Source organism: Genypterus blacodes, unplaced genomic scaffold, assembly GCF_046128005.1.
Source record: "Genypterus blacodes isolate CSIRO-AG114 ecotype Tasmania unplaced genomic scaffold, CSIRO-AGI_Gbla_v1 ptg000084l_1, whole genome shotgun sequence".
NCBI lineage: Eukaryota > Metazoa > Chordata > Actinopteri > Ophidiiformes > Ophidiidae > Genypterus > Genypterus blacodes.
The window spans coordinates 21,669-39,372 of record NW_027466889.1 but is presented as its reverse complement, the minus strand read 5'-3'; the positions used below and the strand labels follow the sequence as shown (position 1 = coordinate 39,372).

The window sequence follows — 17,704 nt, the reverse complement described above, 5'->3', positions numbered from 1 at the left end:
CTTCAGTCTGACAGGATAGAGAATGTTCTAGAGACATGATGAGCAGATCGTCTCTGTGAGGGTTTGTGTTCACCTACATATATTTAGTCCATTTGTTCCACTTCTTCCTCTCCTCTGACACGTAGCTACACACACACACACAGACACACACACACACACACAAACACACACACACACACTCTTCTTCCTCTTGGTTGTTGTTCTCACACTCGTCCTCAGACCTTATGAACCAAACCGGTCCAGTTCTCACGCTGCTCTCGGTGGCTTGTCGTTTGCTTCCTTTCTCTGGTTGTGGTTTGTGTGTGAATGCAGCAAAGGTGACAACGAAAAACCCCCGAGTCACCGAGTCTGAGTTTCAGTCTGAGTAGGTTTGACCGCTCTGCTTCGGTCTGTCCGCAGCCTGCAGCACCGCCGTGCAGGACGACAAGGCCCTCATTTAATGAGCCCGCGTCTAAGAATAGGAGGCTTGAGTCAGGGCGGAGCAGAGGGGGCGGAGCTCTGTCTAGAGGGTCTGAGCCAGCGCGGGTTTGACCAAACTGAGCCGGTCCAGAGCGGCACGGCTCTGTCCAGAGTCTCTGAGGTTGAGCTCCAGGTTTCTGTGCCAAGTGGCCGTTTAATAAGGGTGAAACATGAAGCCTCAGTGTGCGTGGGCCCTCAGCTCACTGATGAACACAGCCTGAACATGTGACACGCCTCAGCCAAGGAGAGTTTAGAGCTCAGACACCTTCTGGTCCATAACACGACTATTACCTTCAACTTCACACCTTTAAACTCGTCCCAGAGCAACAACTCACTGCTGCCGCTGAGGACTAAACCTTCCCACTGTGGAGGACCAAAGGAGGTCACTGGAGGACACTGTAGGTCACTGTAGGTCACTGGGGGATCACTGGAGGACACTGGGGGTCATTGGAGGACACTGGGGGTCACTGTAGGACACTGGGGGTCACTGGAGGACACTGGGGGTCATTGGAGGACACTGGGGGTCACTGGAGGACACTGGGGGTCACTGGAGGACACTGGGGGTCACTGGGGGGCACTGGGGGTCACTGGGGGGCACTGGGGGGCACTGGGGGAAACTTGGCCTGCTGTTATACAATTTGGAAAGTTTCCGACCTCCTACATGAAGAAATGAGCACTGTTTGGTTAATTTCACCTCATCTTTGTGTGTGTGTGTGTGTGTGTGTGTGTGTGTGTGTGTGTGTGTGTGTGTCTCTGCTCTTCCTCTACTCTGCATCTAAATGTCCCTGGTTTGTAACGTTGTGAGTCTGGAACGCTTTGTGAGAGGAAGTCGGATTTTCTCAACAGGGAACAGAATGCAGGCGATTGTTGTTGGTTGCCTTGGTTACGCCTGTACCCGCTGTTGGCAGGTTTAGATGTTTTGGTCGCCCTCGTCTGGAGCTCCGTGCTCCAGCAGATGTTTGACAGAACACTTCTCTACCTGCTGCAGGCGGATGAGTCATGGCCGCTCCTCTTCCTCACAAACACACACACACACCTGAGAACACAGCAGTGAGGCTCTGTGAAGCTCAGAATGTGGCAAACGTGTTTCCCTCCTGTTGTTTGCGCCTCCATTAGGGCTTCAGTGAGAAACGCTGCAGTGTGAGGGGACCTGTGTGTAGTTGTTTCCAGTGTGTTGCTGCTGGTTGTGTGTTTGTTTCCACTGGTGTCAGTCTGGTTTCCTGTGAACTCAGCTCGGCGTGTCTCTGCCTGCCCGCCTGATCGCTGACGGACGGTTTTACTTTCATGGGAAAGAGGAATGATGTGTGAACATGTAACTGACATTTCTCTACTGTGTGACAAGATCCTGCCTGTAAGAGTGTGTGTGTGTGTGTGTGTGTGTGTGTGTGTGTGTGAGAGATAAACCGCCCGGGCCTCGTGGTCCTTCATCAGACGGCTCAGTCGTGTTGCGGTGAGACGTTTGTGAGGTCACAGCGTGAAGATTCTAACAATAAGTGTGATTCCATGTTGTCAGGCTCAGCTCATGTAAACACACACAGCCAGAGGAATCAGGATCAACATGGAGGCCAGCAGCTGTGTGTGTGTGTGCTCAGTATTATAAGTCAGCTTTCTGTATGATGTGTGTGTGCGTTTAATATGCATGTAGATCAAAATAAACCTATAGTGAGGGTCTGAATATAAACGGTGTTAGAACAGTGAGCTCATCAGTGTGAGAATTATACAAGGTTGTGCGTGGCCTCTAACACACACACACACACACACACACACACACACACACACACACACACACACACACACACACACACACACACACACGCATGCTTACACCTACACACACTCAATGCTGAAATCATGCAGAGAATGTGCGGCGGTTGAGCAATAACACTGTGCTGCAACACGGCTCAGGTAGACACACCCTTACCTGTGTGTGTGTGTGTGTGTGTGTCTGTGTCTGTCTCGAGTCATATACGTTCAGTGACCCACAGATGGTTATTTGCACCTGAACGCCTCGTGTGATCTGCTGTGTGTGTGTGTGGGCTGAGCAGCTGTGACCCTCAGAGTCTGAAGCAGCTGATCTGAAACAATGGAACCTCTGAAGTCACAGAGTTTAGAGTTCATTGTGTTACAGGTTTAACTCTTTCAGTGAAAACATGTAACACTCAAAATAAAAAGAGAAAATTATAATATCAGGCTAATATAAAAAAAAGTGGTGTGTGTGTCCAGCCTGCTCTCCGTGTGTGTGTGTGTGTGTGTGTGAGTGTAAAACACACAGTGGTGCCACACCTTGTTGTCCCAGAATGACATCAGGCAGCCATGGGCACAGATACACACACAAACACACACACACTTCCTCCTCCTGGTTTCTGATGGGATTCAAACTTGTCTCTGAGGTGCAGCTCTGTCTGTTTTCAGGGTTTGACCTCTGACCTCCTTTCTGCCTTTGAGAACATGAAGCGCTCGGGTCCGTCTGTACGTCCAAACCTGTCCTGTTGTTTTACTGCTGCGCCCGCCACCGCCTCACACACGCGCACACACACACACACTCACACACACACTGTTTGAAGCTGAGACATGAGCAGGGTCAAAGGTCACCATGGTGACAGTATCTGCTGCTCTTCCTCCTGCTCAGGCGGTCGATCGACTCCTTTCACAATAAAAGCTTGTATCTTCTCGGACTGGGAGAATTACATAACTCTCTGGTTCATGTAACCTTGACAACAGCCTCTTAAAGACTCAGACTATGGCTCTGTTAGTGGTGAACATCACGATTTAACCCTTTCAGTCCTTCTGCTCAGGCTGTGCTTGCCTGTTAAAAGATCTGAAGCCAAACACTTAAGGGTGAAAACGGCTTATTGTTGACTGCTAGATGGCTTCCTGTGTGTGTGTGTGTGTGTGTGTGTGAGCCTCAGGAGTGCTGTGAGTTTACTGCCACCTGCTGGATGGAATGAAGCATTAACCCTTCACGATTTAGCTTTTAGGTCACCAAAATCTATTTGGGTGATTTTTTTTTGGGGGGGAAATTGGGAAATCCCCAAAATGGTATTTTATACACACACACACACACACACACACACACACACACACACACACACACACACACACACACACACACACACACACACACACACACACACACACACACACACACAGTTATTGTCCATCCATCAGTGGACGTCAACGCTGATTGTCCTTGCTAAACTATGCTGCGGCCGCCTGATGGAACTTCCTGTCCCTGTACTGCTGCTTCCTATGGCATTTTGTGTGTGTTTGTGTGTGTGTGTGTATGTTTGAGGGGGGCATTGTCTACTGCTCCCTCCAACTTTGTCTACATGTCTGTTTGTTTATGTGAAATGTATCTCCTGTGTGTGTGTGTGTGTGTGTGTGTGTTGGGGGTGAATGGTCTGGTATGGGGCGGTCTGGGGGAGGGTCACACACACACACAGAGAGAGTGTGTGTGTGTGTGTGGGGGGGAGGCTGAAGGATGCTATTATCCATGAGGCTCAATAGCTGCTTTGTGCCAGGGCCACAGTGGGACGGTGGGGAGAGGAGCAGCACCCTGTCATAATGTTTACACACACACACACACACACACACACACACACACACACACACACACACACACACACACACACACACACACACACACACACACACACACACACACACACACACAGGGGGCAGGAGGAGAGGAAGGAGGAAAAGTGTCCCGACAGGAAGTGGGTTCGCTCACAGATGAGCTGATAGAGCTGAGTGTTTGAGGAGGAGTCGCTGAATGAAAGTCTTTGGTTTTGTCTCCATGGTGACATCCCAGCTTGACTTCCTGTCGCGTTGCAGTGACGTCGCCCTGTTATTGGGCCGCTTCCTGTCGCTGCTCCCTTCCTGTTCATTCATTCTCATTTCAAAGTGTTTCATTGTGGCGAGCCTAAAAACAAAAAACCCCACTAATCACGTCTCCACTTCCTGTCTGCAGACGTTCACGGCGTGGTGCAACTCCCACCTGAGGAAGTCCGGCACGCAGATCGAGAGCATCGAGCAGGACTTCAGGGACGGACTCAAGCTCATGCTGCTGCTGGAGGTCATCTCAGGTGTGTGTGTGTGTGTGTGTGTGTGTGTGTGTGTGTGTGTGTGTGTGTGTGTGTGTGTGTGTGTGTGTGTGTGTGTGTGTGTGTGTGTGTGTGTGTGTGTGTGTGTGTGTGTGTGTCATCATTTGAGTTTAGCCCCGCCCACTTTCCACCTCACCACACAGCCAATCCCTGGTTGATGTGGAGCTTCACCCCCCTGGATGGACTGAGAGGTTGACGTGTGACCTTGATTGACCTCATGTCCGTGGACTGCAACTGGTCGGTCAGGGTGCCTGCACAGTGGGGGTGTGTCCTCCTGGTCTGGCCCCTCCCACTGGCTCTCTCTCACTCACTCACTGATGTCACAGGGTGGGAGGTGGAGTTTCTAGGGGAGAGGCGGCAAACAAGTGTTGCTCAAGGCCTAAAACAATCATTAATGAACACACACACACTCACACACGCACACCTGCAGGACGAACTGAATGCCCATCTGTGGGTTCCACTCCCACCTGAATGTTCCTGTCTGCTCACCGTCACTCAGCCTCAGTGTGGAGGTCAGACACAGAGGGGTCACAGTAGGATCAGGAGTGTGTGGTTATGTTTCCTCTGCTCCTCGTGTGTGTGACTGCAGGTCGTCCTGTTCCTCCTCACTGAGACGTAGACGAGAGTGTGACTTCCTGTTCTACACGTTTCAGTGTTTCCTGCTGTCCTGACTGTGAAGCTGCTGAGCTTTTGGAAACACACTGTGCTCCCTTCGCCCCCCCTCCCACTCACTCTGTTTGTTTCTCTGTGTGTGTGTGTGTGTGTGTGTGTGTGTGTGTAGGTGAACGGTTACCTAAGCCTGAACGAGGTAAGATGAGGGTCCACAAGATCAACAATGTGAACAAAGCCCTGGACTTCATCGCCAGCAAAGGAGTCAAGCTGGTTTCCATTGGAGCAGAGGGTCAGTACACACACACACACACACACGCACACACACGCACACACACATGCACACACACACACACACACACACACAGTAAAACATGTGTGGTGATTCCCGGGCCTGGTGTCTGAGGAGGCCTGTGAGCAGACTGACCGCTCTTCCTCCTTGACCTCATTGTGTTGTCAGTCTGGCACTGCTGCCCCCTGCTGAGGAGGAGCAGAACTACAGGCAGGCTGTTCTAACGTCACACATGTCCACACATCTACGTCCTTGTTATAAGGGAAGTGTTGAGCCGCTCAGACTGCAGTGTTCTGGTTCATACTGAGTGCCCTTCACAGTGGTTTGTTAGCTTTAGTCTTAAAAGCCTTTCTGAGTCTCATGAGGCCGCAGCTGAACGTCACCGCTCGGCTCGGCTCATCCTGCAGGTCAGAGCGTCCTGCTCCACATCCACGTCCTGTACCGTCACTGACCAAACTTAGATTTCTGTCCCACGAGCAGTAAAGACACACACACACACACACACACACACACACACACAGTGCTCATCATTAAAGTGTGTGCAGGCGGCTTCAATCAGCTGAAGGTTGAATGAAATTTGTTAGAGGATAGAAAATGTGTTCAGATGGAAATGGATCAATTCATGGATCAATCTTGAATCTGTCCTCTGTCCAAACATATCACAGTTCTGTAATGAAAAACTCTCAGTGGACTGACAGGGGTGTGTGTGTGTGTGTGTTTTGTAGAAATTGTGGATGGAAACGCTAAAATGACCCTGGGGATGATCTGGACCATCATCCTCCGCTTCGCCATCCAGGACATCTCTGTTGAAGGTACCACTTCCTGTTCACTCCTCAGCTTAATGTCTGTATGCAGTCACACCAACGAAGAAGAAGGCGGGTTTCACTATTAAATACTGTAATATAATGATGAAGGAACTGATTGAATAGTTATGGGAACGCTTTGATGATGAAAGATTTGAGCAGAGCGACAGTGATGAAGTGATGAGACGATGTAACCACAGGGACTCTAATGACATCAGCGTTGCTAACATGATGACCTCATAGGTGCAGTGTAGTTTGGTCTTGATGGCTGAGCCCCTGCAGGTCATGTTCTGTGTGTGTGTGTGTGTGTGTGTGTGTGCGCTCCTCTGATCGGCTCAGTTCACCACAGATTGCAAACATTCTCCTCTGCCTCCTCTCCCTCTTTGTCTCTCCGTTTCTCCCTTCTCCTCTTTCTCCCGTTCTATTCTTCCTCCTCCTCCTCTTCCGGCTCCTTCTCCTCCTCTTCCTCCTTCTCCTCCTGCTGCTCCTCGTCCTCCTCTTCCTCCGCGTCCTTACAGAGACCTCTGCTAAGGAGGGGCTGCTGCTGTGGTGCCAGAGGAAGACGGCTCCTTACAAGAACGTCAACGTGCAGAACTTCCACATCAGGTGAGGATGATAAGAGACACACACACACACACACGCTGGTGCTGCAGTTTAACTGAGCAGCAGCTCCACATGATGATGAGGATGTGATGAGTGTGTTGATGTTTATGGAGATGAGGCCTCAGTGAAATGTCACTCTGCTGCAGTAACACACTGCAGAGACAGAGACGCTGCCCCCTGCTGGACACAAGACACAAGACAGAGGCTCAGCTCCACTTTGACGTCTATTTTTAGTTTCTCTGGTTGCTAAGATTCTCTCTCTCTCTCTCTCTCATGCCCCCTCTCCCTCTCCCTCTCTCTCCCCCTCTCACACACACAGCTGGAAGGATGGACTTGCCTTCAACGCTCTGATTCACAGACACAGACCTGAACTCATCGATTATGACAAGCTCAAAAAGGTGAACACACACACACACACACACACACACACACACACACGTTACTCAATGATCATGTATTAAAGATAAACATCATGCATTCTCTGCCTGTGTGACTCCGCCCCCCTGCCCAGTCGTCTGGGTTTATATTGATGACTTGTATTGCTGATGGACATAATGTGTAGAATGACATCATCAGACCACCAGCTGACTGTCTCACTGTCTCACTGTCTCACCATCATCCATTCATCCAGTTTTAAGTCTAACCTGCATTTACACCTACATCACTATTACAACCGGAGCGTCTGTTGTTGTTGTTCTTCTTCTGCTTCTTCTGTTGACATGTCTTGTCCCTTTGTTGCCCAGGACGACCCAATCCACAATCTAAACAACGCCTTTGAAGTGGCTGAGAAATACCTGGACATCCCCAAGATGTTGGATGCAGAAGGTAGAGCTGAATGTCTCTCTCTCTCTGTGTCTCTCTGTCTCTGTCTGTCTGTGTCTGTCTGTCTGTCTCTCTCTCTCTCTCTCTCTCTCGTACGATACCATATCCTGTGTGTAATGTCTCCTGGTGTGTCTGGAGTAAAGACCTGGGAGCTTTTAAGTCGTCCCTCTCCACAGTGATGATGTGAAGCCTCTTTAAGGTCACAGCTCCTCTCACTGTTTCCTTTGAGTCGTATGATTGAACATCAAAGCACCGTGTTTGATGTTCAGACACGCCCTGCCACGCAGTTTGAGATCCATTGTCTCAGCTTGTGCTCTGATAGAAGCTGAGCAAACATGTCTGTAGCTGAATCCTGACCTGACCCGGTCTCTGAGGTCAGACCGGATCAGCTGATTGGTCTCCTTTTAATTTCCAAACCGTGAACGAACATAAAGCCACTTTGAAGTTTAAACGCTCCATCAACTCAATTGAATGTTTGTTGACAGAGGAGTCTCGTGTGTGTGTGTGTGTGTGTGTGTGTGTGTGTGTGTGTTCAGTTATGAAGAGTCATGCATGTGTGTTACCTCCTGACATACATGTGGATCATATTGTTGATGTGCATGTAAATCCCCATGACATCATCACAGCAGGTCATCAGGTCAACACCCGGAGGCGCCTGGGGACTCCTCCTCCTCTTCCTCCTCCTCCGGTCGTCCTTCACCTCCCTCTGTGTTGGATTGTAGTGTGAATACAATGTGGTGTGTGTGTGTGTGTGTGTGTGTGTGTATATAATCACGTGTCCTCTGTCTGGCCTGTACCTGTGTGTGTGTGTGTGTGTGTGTGTGTGTGTTTATAACGCTCTCCCTCCTCCTGTAGACATTGTGAACACTGCTCGTCCAGATGAGAAAGCCGTTATGACTTATGTGTCCAGTTTCTACCATGCCTTCTCTGGAGCGCAGAAGGTACCTCTGACCCCTGACCTCTGACCCCATGTTACTAACAAACGCGCCCGACGCCTTCTGTCCGGCATGGCTCCACTCTGTACAGCGCAATCCTCCTCCTTCTCCTCCTCCTCCTCCTCCTCCTCCTGGCCCCCCTCCCTCCCTCCCCAGAGGTGGTGGTGTTATTAGGAGAAACAGGAAGCTGTGGACCGGAAGGTGCCGCCGCTGCTCTGCTCAGCTGATCCTCACCCTCTGCTGTGGAGTGAGGACCTCCTAACTTTGGGTTGCTTTGGCTTCACTCTCACTCTTTTTCTGTCACTCCCTCTCCCCCTCCCTCTCTCCCCCCTTCTCTCCCTCTCTCCCCCTCTCTCTCGCTCCTGCTTGGTGATGTGTAGACATCGTGGGCACTCTGCGGCCGGATGAGAAGGCCATAATGACGTATGTGTCCTGCTTCTATCACGCCTTCTCTGGCGCTCAGAAGGTGAGCTGGTCACGCCCTCATGGACACGCCCCCTGACTGCAGGGTTCCCATCGGCTACACACACACGCACACACATGCACACACACACACACACTCAGCAGGTCAGCTGGTAATTGTGTTTTGCTTGACTCACTTAAAGGAACACATAATCACATGTGACACATGGTTTGCGGCTCATTTACATTTCTCTCTCTGGTTGCAGTAACAAACAGCTGTGTTATGATTCAGACTGACGGATAAAGAAAAGCTTCAATCAAATCCCCGTCAGTGACTTTAGCTCGGGGTCCTCAGGAACATCAAAGCCTGAGTGTTGAGTCAAAGCTTTCAGATGAGTTTAGGTGAAGGTTCAGTGAATATGAACACGTTAGACAGGATGGGAACCTTTAATATCAAACAATCAATCTCTTCCTCTGCTTCTCTCTGTTTCTCTCGACTTCTCCCTCGTGTTTCCCCACAGCTCATTTGTTTACATTTGCATTGCAGCTGTTTGTGTTTACCACAGTGGGGAAACACGAGGTCGCGTCTCCTCCTCGGCTTTAATGCTTCTCAACCATCATCATTGATCCTTGTGTTAAACTGTGAATCATTTTGTATTTAAAGTGTTTATCTTCTACCTGAACCCAAAGCTCAGCTGTGCCTGTCAGAGCCCTGTGAGAGCTGAGAGCTGAGCTGTGTGTCTGTCTTCCTCTAGTGTGTGTGTGTTATCCTAGGCAGACGTATTGAAGGACCTCAGCCTCCATGAACCTGTAACTATCTGTGTGACTCCTGGGTGTGACAGGAGACGCATGGAGCTCTAAAACACAGAGAGTGACCCCAGCACCTGAACTAACCACAGGCTGCATGTTGATGTAGATCAGGCCGCTACTTTCAGCAGAGAGGATGGAGTTTGCATCGTTTTCTTTGACTCTGTGTGTAGATTTGTTTTGCCTCAAGCCACTGCTTGTGTGTGGAGTGTGTTCACTCAAAGGAAGGAAGTCAACAGTCTAATTTAGAAGAGCTTAGAGTGAAGTTTGAGTGTAAACAGAGAGTTTATAGTTTAGAGCACGTTAGCTTAGTGCCTGAATGCTCTCACTCAGCTCTGCATGTGCAGTCAGTGAACTCACCGTCTCCTCCAGCCGCTGTCAGCGTTTACTCATTGTTCTGTTCCGCACTAGGCCGAGACGGCAGCCAACCGCATCTGCAAGGTGCTGGCTGTCAACCAGGAGAACGAGCACCTGATGGAGGACTATGAGAAGCTGGCCAGCGATGTGAGTGTCAGACAGGAAACACTTCAACTGTTATTAGTGTTGTGTATGCGTTCACACCCAGAGCGGTCTGAGCCTCCGTCTGCCTCCTCACTCCCTCTTCCTCTTCCTTGCCCCTCTTGGTCTGCAGCTGCTGGAGTGGATCCGTCGCACCATCCCCTGGCTGGAGAACCGAACCCCAGAGAAGACCATGACGGAGATGCAGCAGAAGCTGGAGGACTTCAGAGACTACCGCCGCGTCCACAAGCCCCCCAAGGTCCAACCAAGACTTCATACCTTTCTATACACAGAAGCTTCTTAGTAAAGTCACACCTGAACTTTGTGTGGTGTGCTTTGTGTTAATCACCTTCAACTGTGACCTTGTGTGACCTCTAACACTGTGAGCTTCCTGTCTGCAGGTCCAGGAGAAGTGTCAGCTGGAGATCAACTTCAACACCCTGCAGACCAAACTGAGGCTCAGCAACAGACCGGCCTTCATGCCCTCCGAGGGCCGCATGGTGTCTGTGAGTACAACACACACACACTCACTGCTTCAGAGCTGAGGAAACCTCCCACAGCCCCTCACCTAATGAAGCTTCTCATCTAAACTCTCCAACTCTAATCTCCTCTAACGGTTTGTCTCTTCCCCCTGCAGGACATTAACGGGGCGTGGCACACTCTGGAGGGAGCAGAGAAAGGATACGAGGAGTGGCTCCTCAATGAGATCAGACGCTTGGAGAGGCTGGATCACCTGGCTGAGAAGTTCCGCCAGAAAGCCGCCATCCATGAGTCCTGGACTGATGGTACACACACACACACACACACACACAAAGCAGGCAACACCTAGATGTGCACATGAGAGCCTGCATGATGACCAGGAGATGTGTCAGCACAGCAGGAGGCTCAGGTTGAATCAGTTTCTCTTCTTCCTGTCTGCAGGTAAGGAGGAGATGCTGACCCAGAAAGACTATGAGACCGCCTCCCTGTCGGAGGTCAAGGCTCTTCTACGGAAACACGAGGCCTTTGAGAGCGACCTGGCCGCCCATCAGGACCGAGTGGAGCAGATAGCAGCCATCGCACAGGAACTCAAGTAAGGAAGAGGCGTGGCTCCATCGCTGCAACGTGTGTGTGTGTGTGTGTGACCTCATGAGACAATAAAGCGGAAATCACAACTCAGAGTTCATCTGAGGAGAAGTGTCAAGTTCAACCAGAGGGAGCAGAACGTTAACAATGTAAATGTTGACCTGCCTGTTTGCGCCTCATGCAAAGTGAGAGCTCAGCAGAGTTACAGTCCTGTGAGGGAGGAGTGAAGGATAAAAGAGATAACAGAACTTTACTTTACTTCACTTCAGTCATTCTGCTGTTGATCTCTGACAGATGAACTCCTCTAACGTCTCTGTGTGTGTGTTTGTGTTGTGTTGTGCAGTGAGCTGGACTACTATGACTCTCCCAGCGTCAACGCTCGCTGTCAGAAGATCTGTGACCAGTGGGACAGCCTGGGCGCCCTGACCCAGAGCCGCAGGGAGTCTCTGGAGGTAACGGTTCACTTACTCATGTCAGATCTTTGAGGAGATAATGACTGGTAAACATTATAGATTGATGAGATCATAGAACTTAAGATCAGGTTTGTTGTGTGTAAATACAGTTAAGTCATAGGTTCCTAACTCCAAATCCACCCTCATGTCTCCATTTCCTCTCCAACAGAGAACAGAGAAGCAGTTGGAGTCGATAGATGAGCTGTACCTGGAGTACGCCAAGAGGGCGGCGCCCTTCAACAACTGGATGGAGGGAGCGATGGAGGACCTGCAGGACATGTTCATCGTCCACAACATCGAGGAGATCCAGGTACTGAACCTGGACAACACGTCATTAATGAAACCTAAAGGCCTGGGTCTTTATGAATAGAAGCTACATTAACCCCTCGTGCCCCACAGGGTCTGATCACAGCCCATGAGCAGTTCAAGTCCACTCTGTCAGACGCCGACAGGGAGCGAATGGCCATCCAGGCCATCCAGACTGAGGTGGAGAAGATCGCCGAGTACAACGGCATCAGGCTGAGTGGAACCAACCCGTACACCGCCATCACGCCTGAGAGCATCGGGAACAAGTGGGAGCAGGTCAGACTCCAGCTGTGTGGGAGACACACCTGCAGATCTACACACACATGGAGAAGAGACGCTGTGACATATCTGTGTGTGTGTGTGTGTGTGTGTGTGCAGGCCCAGAGGCTGGTGCCCCAGCGTGACCAGGCCCTGCAGGAGGAGCTCTCCAAGCAGCAGTCCAACGATCATCTCAGACACACCTTTGCCACTCAGGCCAACATGGTGGGGCCCTGGATCCAGACCAAGATGGAGGTGATTGACAGACTCAGTCTTCTTGTTAAAGCTTCTCATCTGTGTAGTGTGTTAGACTGACAAACTGTGAGCTCACGCAACAACAAAACACACACACACACACACACAAACTTGCACACACACTCGCACACAATCCTGACCGCCTTGTCTGAGGATTTACTGGTCATCAGTCGTTCCAATACCATTTATGGCCGTTTGTCTCCTCCTAGTGGCAGAGGACCGACACACAGTACCATGACTAACATGTACAGAGTGTGTGTGTGTGTGTGTGTGTGTGTGTGTGTGTGTGTGTGTGTGTGTGTGTGTGTGTGTGTGTGTGTGTGTGTGTGTGTGTGTGTGTGTGTGTGTGTGTGTGTGTGTGTGTGTGTGTGTGTGTGTGTGTGTGTGTGTGTGTGTGTGTGTGAAGGACAAAACGCCAGATCTTTCCCCCGTTCAAACGTGAGTCAAACACAATGTCTTTGTGCGGTTGACCCAGCAGCTGACATGTTTATGGTGTCAGCTCACATTCCACACATTCCATTATGTCATCACAAATTCTGCAGAGTCATGACAGGCAGACAGGAAGTTTGCTCTGTGGAAACTAAAGCAATCCACAGAATGCATTTTGATGGAAATATTGGCCTAGGTTGAATTAAAAACAGAAGCATGGAGCGCCATTCCTCATGTGTGTGTGTGTGTTTGTCAGGAGATCGGCAGGATATCCATTGAGATGAACGGCACTCTGGAGGATCAGCTGACCAACCTGAGGGAGTACGAGCAGAGCATCATCGAGTACAAACCCAACATCGACCAGCTGGAGGGAGACCACCAGCTCATCCAGGAGGCCCTCATCTTCGACAACAAATACACCGCCTACACCATGGAGGTTAGATGTCTGGATCACACAGCCTGATCTTCGTGTTCCCCTCTGGTTCCCTCCTGTAACCTCTCTGTCTGTCTCTCTCTCTCTCTCCCTCGCCCTGCAGCACCTCCGTGTCGGCTGGGAGCAGCTGCTCACCACCATCGCAAGAACCATCAACGAGATCGAGAACCAGATCCTGACTCGTGACGCCAAGGGCATCAGCCAGGAGCAGCTCCACGAGTACCGCGCCTCCTTCAACCACTTTGACAAGGTCAGGGGTCACAGCTCAGGGTTAAAGGCTTTAATCATTCACTTCCTGCCTCACTTTGACTCCACCTTCATTATCTGAGCTGTCTTTGTTTTATCATTCATCATCTAATGTGAATTTAAGTCTCGTACAGAAACTGAGACTCTGTCTGATATGAAGCGTTGATGTGTTTGTATACATGGATGTTTAGACTGTAGGCGGGGCTGAGAGAGGAGCCAAGCGTGTAGGTAGTGACCTGCTGTGTGACCGGCACATGCTGAGGTGTTACCACGGAGGCGGCAGAACACGCGTGTGTGTGTGTGTTCACGGTGTCAGCAGAGCAAACAGACCTGCTGGATGTGTGTGTGTGGGCGGCACTGGGGGTCACTGGGGGGGGTCACTGGCACTACACCTGAGGGGGCACAGATCAGGTGGGGGGGGGGGGAGTCCCAGACCAGCTTCCTGTCCAGATTTGACAGAGTAACACGATAGTTAGTTTGTTTTTCAGGTTGATTCGGTCCTTTAGTACTAATTTACTGACAGCACTTTCTATTCTAGATCATGCGCTCCAATTGGCCAGTCTGTTTTCACTCAGCGTACACAGCAATGCCGCATCAAGGGAGAGTCGTGTCCCCTTTATAGTTTTGCATCTTAGCTGTGCTATGAAACGTAGATCTGGATGTTCCTGTCCAAAGCAGCTGTAGTGTAGTGGTTGAACCTTGTGAGGAAGAGGAAGGCACCATCATCACTCACCATCCTCACTGTGTCACGGCCTCACCCGTGTGTGTGTGTGTCCATGCATGCTGCTGTGCCCAAGTCCTCTCTCCTGTGCTAACTCACCCATCAAACGTCCGCCTGTCTGTCCACTCCATGTTTGCTCGGAACATCATCCTGCATCCTCCTCTTCATCATGTGACTTCATGTACAGATGAAGGTGTACTGTCCCTAGTCACGTTGCTGTTCATGTTTGATTTCCTGTGCATCCTGACATGATGGCAGAGTCTCATGTCGGTCCTAAGTGTGTCTACATTGTCTGAACATCCATGAATGTCTCTCTGTCTGTCTGTCCTCCATGTCTCACCTCCTCCCTGCATGCCGCGGGTCGCATGGTCACCCTCCTCCACCATCCCTGTGTTGTGATTGGTTCATCCTGTCATTGTGCGTCGGGCCACAGGACCACAGCGGGGCCCTGATGGCCGAGGAGTTCAAGGCCTGTTTGATCAGTCTGGGCTACGATGTGGAGAACAACAAGCAGGTACGAGCAGAGAGCAGGGTGTGTGTGTGTGTGTGTGTGTGGGACCTCTGAGTGTGTGTGGGCCTCTGAATCAAACAGGAAATGAAGCCTAGGAGCAGAATGGCCTCCATGACCTTAAGTTCAGTTAAAGCTGTAACTCCGCTCACAACTTTTCACAATAAAGCGTCACCTTTTCCTAGTTTGCACAAATAAAACACAACAAAAACGTCTGCATGCAGAGACAGAAGTGATGATGTCATCGGTCTGACTCAGTGATCCATCAGTTCTTCCCGTCCGCTCAGCACGGGCGCCGCTCTGGTGCCGGTGCTGAGTGGTGGTGTTAGAGGGCGTAGAGCTGCAGTGTGTCTGTGTGAACACTAGGGGTCTCTGTTCTGCACCGCTTCAGCTCCCTCTCACTCTCGCCTGGTCGCTGTTTGATCTCTGACTCTCTGCTAACTTAGTTTGACTTTCTCTTTCTCTTCTCACTCCCCAAACATCACGCCTCCCCTCCACTCGTTATTTTCTCTCTTTCCACCTCCTTCTCTCCTCCCTCACCCCTCACCTCGCCCCCCTGGCTCCTCCCCCTTCCCCCCTGCTGTGCTGTGGCTCCGTGGGCCCACAGAAGCGGTCAGGACAGATGGTGGAAGAGGATTTCCGGGCTCTGCTCATTTCTACAGGAAACAGCCTGGTACTGCTGCTGTCTGCTCCCGCACAGAGCGTCTGCTCCCTCACAGAGCGTCTGCTCCCTCCCAGAGCGTCTGCAGGTCCCAAACCGTTCCCTTCTTGTGACCTAATTTGAGGCCCAGATTGAAGATTCATCTGGGTGTGTGAAAGAAGCGATCTAACCCTCAAACAATGCTTTAATTATATTTGGGTAAATGATGGTCGAACCTGGTCTGAACCACAGAACCATCCATGGAACACATGCGCCTCTCCAGACTGTGCTCACTTATATTTGGATTCCTTCGCCCCAGACAGTGTTTTCCTACGACACTTCACCCTGAATCCATTGTATTTTCCATGGCTCACTGAGCTTCAGTCACTTCCTGGTGCCTTCACTGACACAGCATCGCCCTGGAACTTAAAGTAGCTCAGACAACAGAGCAGGAAAGATTAATAAGAGGAAAGAAAAGATTAAACGTGAAGGAAATAGAGACAACATAGGGCTTTGTCTGTTTCTCGACTTCTCTTCACTTGAACCTCAACGACCTCATCCGCCAATTAGAAACAGACCATCTTTCCTACCATGTTCTCAAATTACAGAAAGTTATTCCACACTAAAGGAACAACTTAGACAGGCGCACGTTAATGTTTTGAGGGTTAACTGATGGCTTAGATTCCCTCCCCTTCATCCTGAGCTTCTCTGGTTTGAGGCCTGCAGACCTCCTGTCCTCTTCCTCCTGCTGCTCATCTCATCTTGTCTGCGTCCTGTAGAGGTTTTGTAAATACATAAACTGAGCCTTGAACACATATAACCTGTCAGATAGAACGTTCAGGTTCTCTATAGCTGATTGATCTTAGTGCTCACATCTGCACGTCTGTCTGTGTCACTAATTGATCTCAGCCACAGTAACGTGATACTCAGACATCTGTGTGTGTCTGTCTGTGTGTGTGTGTGTGTGTGACCCATACCTGTGCGTTCTGGGTTAACCTCCTCTTCTCTGGTTGCCAGGGCGACGCAGAGTTTGCCCGCATCATGGGCATAGTGGACCCCAACAACAGCGGTGCCGTCACCTTCCAGGCCTTCATCGACTTCATGTCCAGGGAAACCACCGACACGGACACTGCAGACCAGGTCATCGCCTCCTTCAAGATCCTGGCTGGGGATAAGGTGAGCGCGTGTGTGTGTGTGTGTGTGTGTGTGTGTGTGTGTGTGTGTGTGTGTGTGTGTGTGTGTGTGTGTGTGTGTGTGTGTGTGTGTGTGTGTGTGTGTGTGTGTGTGTGTGTGTGTGTGTGTGTGTGTGTGTGTGTGTGTGTGTGTGTGTGTGTGTGTGTGTGTGTGTGTGTGTGTGTAAAGAGCCTGGAGGTTGTTGGTTGACCCTCCTGTTGCCCTCTGACCCACACTGACGTCTCTTCTCTTCCCCATCAGAACTTCATCACAGCCGAGGAGCTGAGGAGGGAGCTTCCACCCGACCAGGCGGAGTACTGCATCGCCCGCATGGCGCCGTACGCAGGACCCGACGGCGTGCCCGGAGCTCTGGACTACATGTCCTTCTCCACCGCTCTGTACGGAGAGAGCGACCTGTAGAGAACAAGAGGGGAAGATGAGGGAGGGGCGGAGAGGGAGGGAGGGAGGGAGGAGGGAGGTAGAGGGGTCTGCCGTGTGTGTGGAGCAGTGTGTGGCGTTGGTGCAGAGGAGCCCCTGCATGTGCCGGTTTAGAAATGATGAGAAATGTTTGAGCTTGTTGATTGAAGTGTAGTTGTGTTTAAGTGTCTGAATCACAGCAGCAGGTATGGAGGTCGGTGTGTGGTGAAGTGAGGCAGACGGGCACGTCCAGGGGCGGCTATTGGACGGGACGGGCTGGGGCGCTCTGTAGGGAAGGGGGGGGGTCCAGGGCCTCGCCCCTCCCTCCTGCCTCAGGCCTTAACGTTAGGGTGGAGGACGGTGGATAGGAGGAGAAAGAGAGTTAGGGGGAGGGGTCACAAGCTAATCTGATACTTATGCTAATTTTGTTTTATTTTATTTTCCTCTTCTTGCCGGGGGGGGGAGGGG

At 50.8% G+C, this 17,704-nt stretch overlaps 1 protein-coding gene across 2 annotated transcripts in view; it reads left to right on the top strand.

Annotated features, from left to right (window-relative positions):
• actn4 (actinin, alpha 4) overlaps nt 1–17,704 on the top strand; it is a 35,642-nt gene extending 17,938 nt beyond the window's left edge. The window contains exons 2-22 of one of the 2 annotated variants that reach the window (XM_076158604.1): nt 4,430–4,544; nt 5,344–5,463; nt 6,189–6,275; nt 6,785–6,872; nt 7,189–7,267; nt 7,613–7,694; nt 8,547–8,632; nt 10,247–10,339; nt 10,467–10,592; nt 10,735–10,839; nt 10,971–11,118; nt 11,255–11,405; nt 11,742–11,850; nt 12,020–12,160; nt 12,250–12,432; nt 12,535–12,669; nt 13,355–13,534; nt 13,635–13,781; nt 14,932–15,012; nt 16,664–16,822; nt 17,081–17,704. In XM_076158604.1, coding sequence (XP_076014719.1) covers nt 4,520–4,544; nt 5,344–5,463; nt 6,189–6,275; nt 6,785–6,872; nt 7,189–7,267; nt 7,613–7,694; nt 8,547–8,632; nt 10,247–10,339; nt 10,467–10,592; nt 10,735–10,839; nt 10,971–11,118; nt 11,255–11,405; nt 11,742–11,850; nt 12,020–12,160; nt 12,250–12,432; nt 12,535–12,669; nt 13,355–13,534; nt 13,635–13,781; nt 14,932–15,012; nt 16,664–16,822; nt 17,081–17,239 — 2,484 coding nt within the window. In that variant the 5' untranslated portion in view covers nt 4,430–4,519 and the 3' untranslated portion in view covers nt 17,240–17,704. Of the gene's footprint in view, nt 1–4,429; nt 4,545–5,343; nt 5,464–6,188; nt 6,276–6,784; nt 6,873–7,188; nt 7,268–7,612; nt 7,695–8,546; nt 8,633–9,006; nt 9,093–10,246; nt 10,340–10,466; nt 10,593–10,734; nt 10,840–10,970; nt 11,119–11,254; nt 11,406–11,741; nt 11,851–12,019; nt 12,161–12,249; nt 12,433–12,534; nt 12,670–13,354; nt 13,535–13,634; nt 13,782–14,931; nt 15,013–16,663; nt 16,823–17,080 lie in introns of those variants that run through there. The other variant, XM_076158603.1, reaches the window with a different exon arrangement.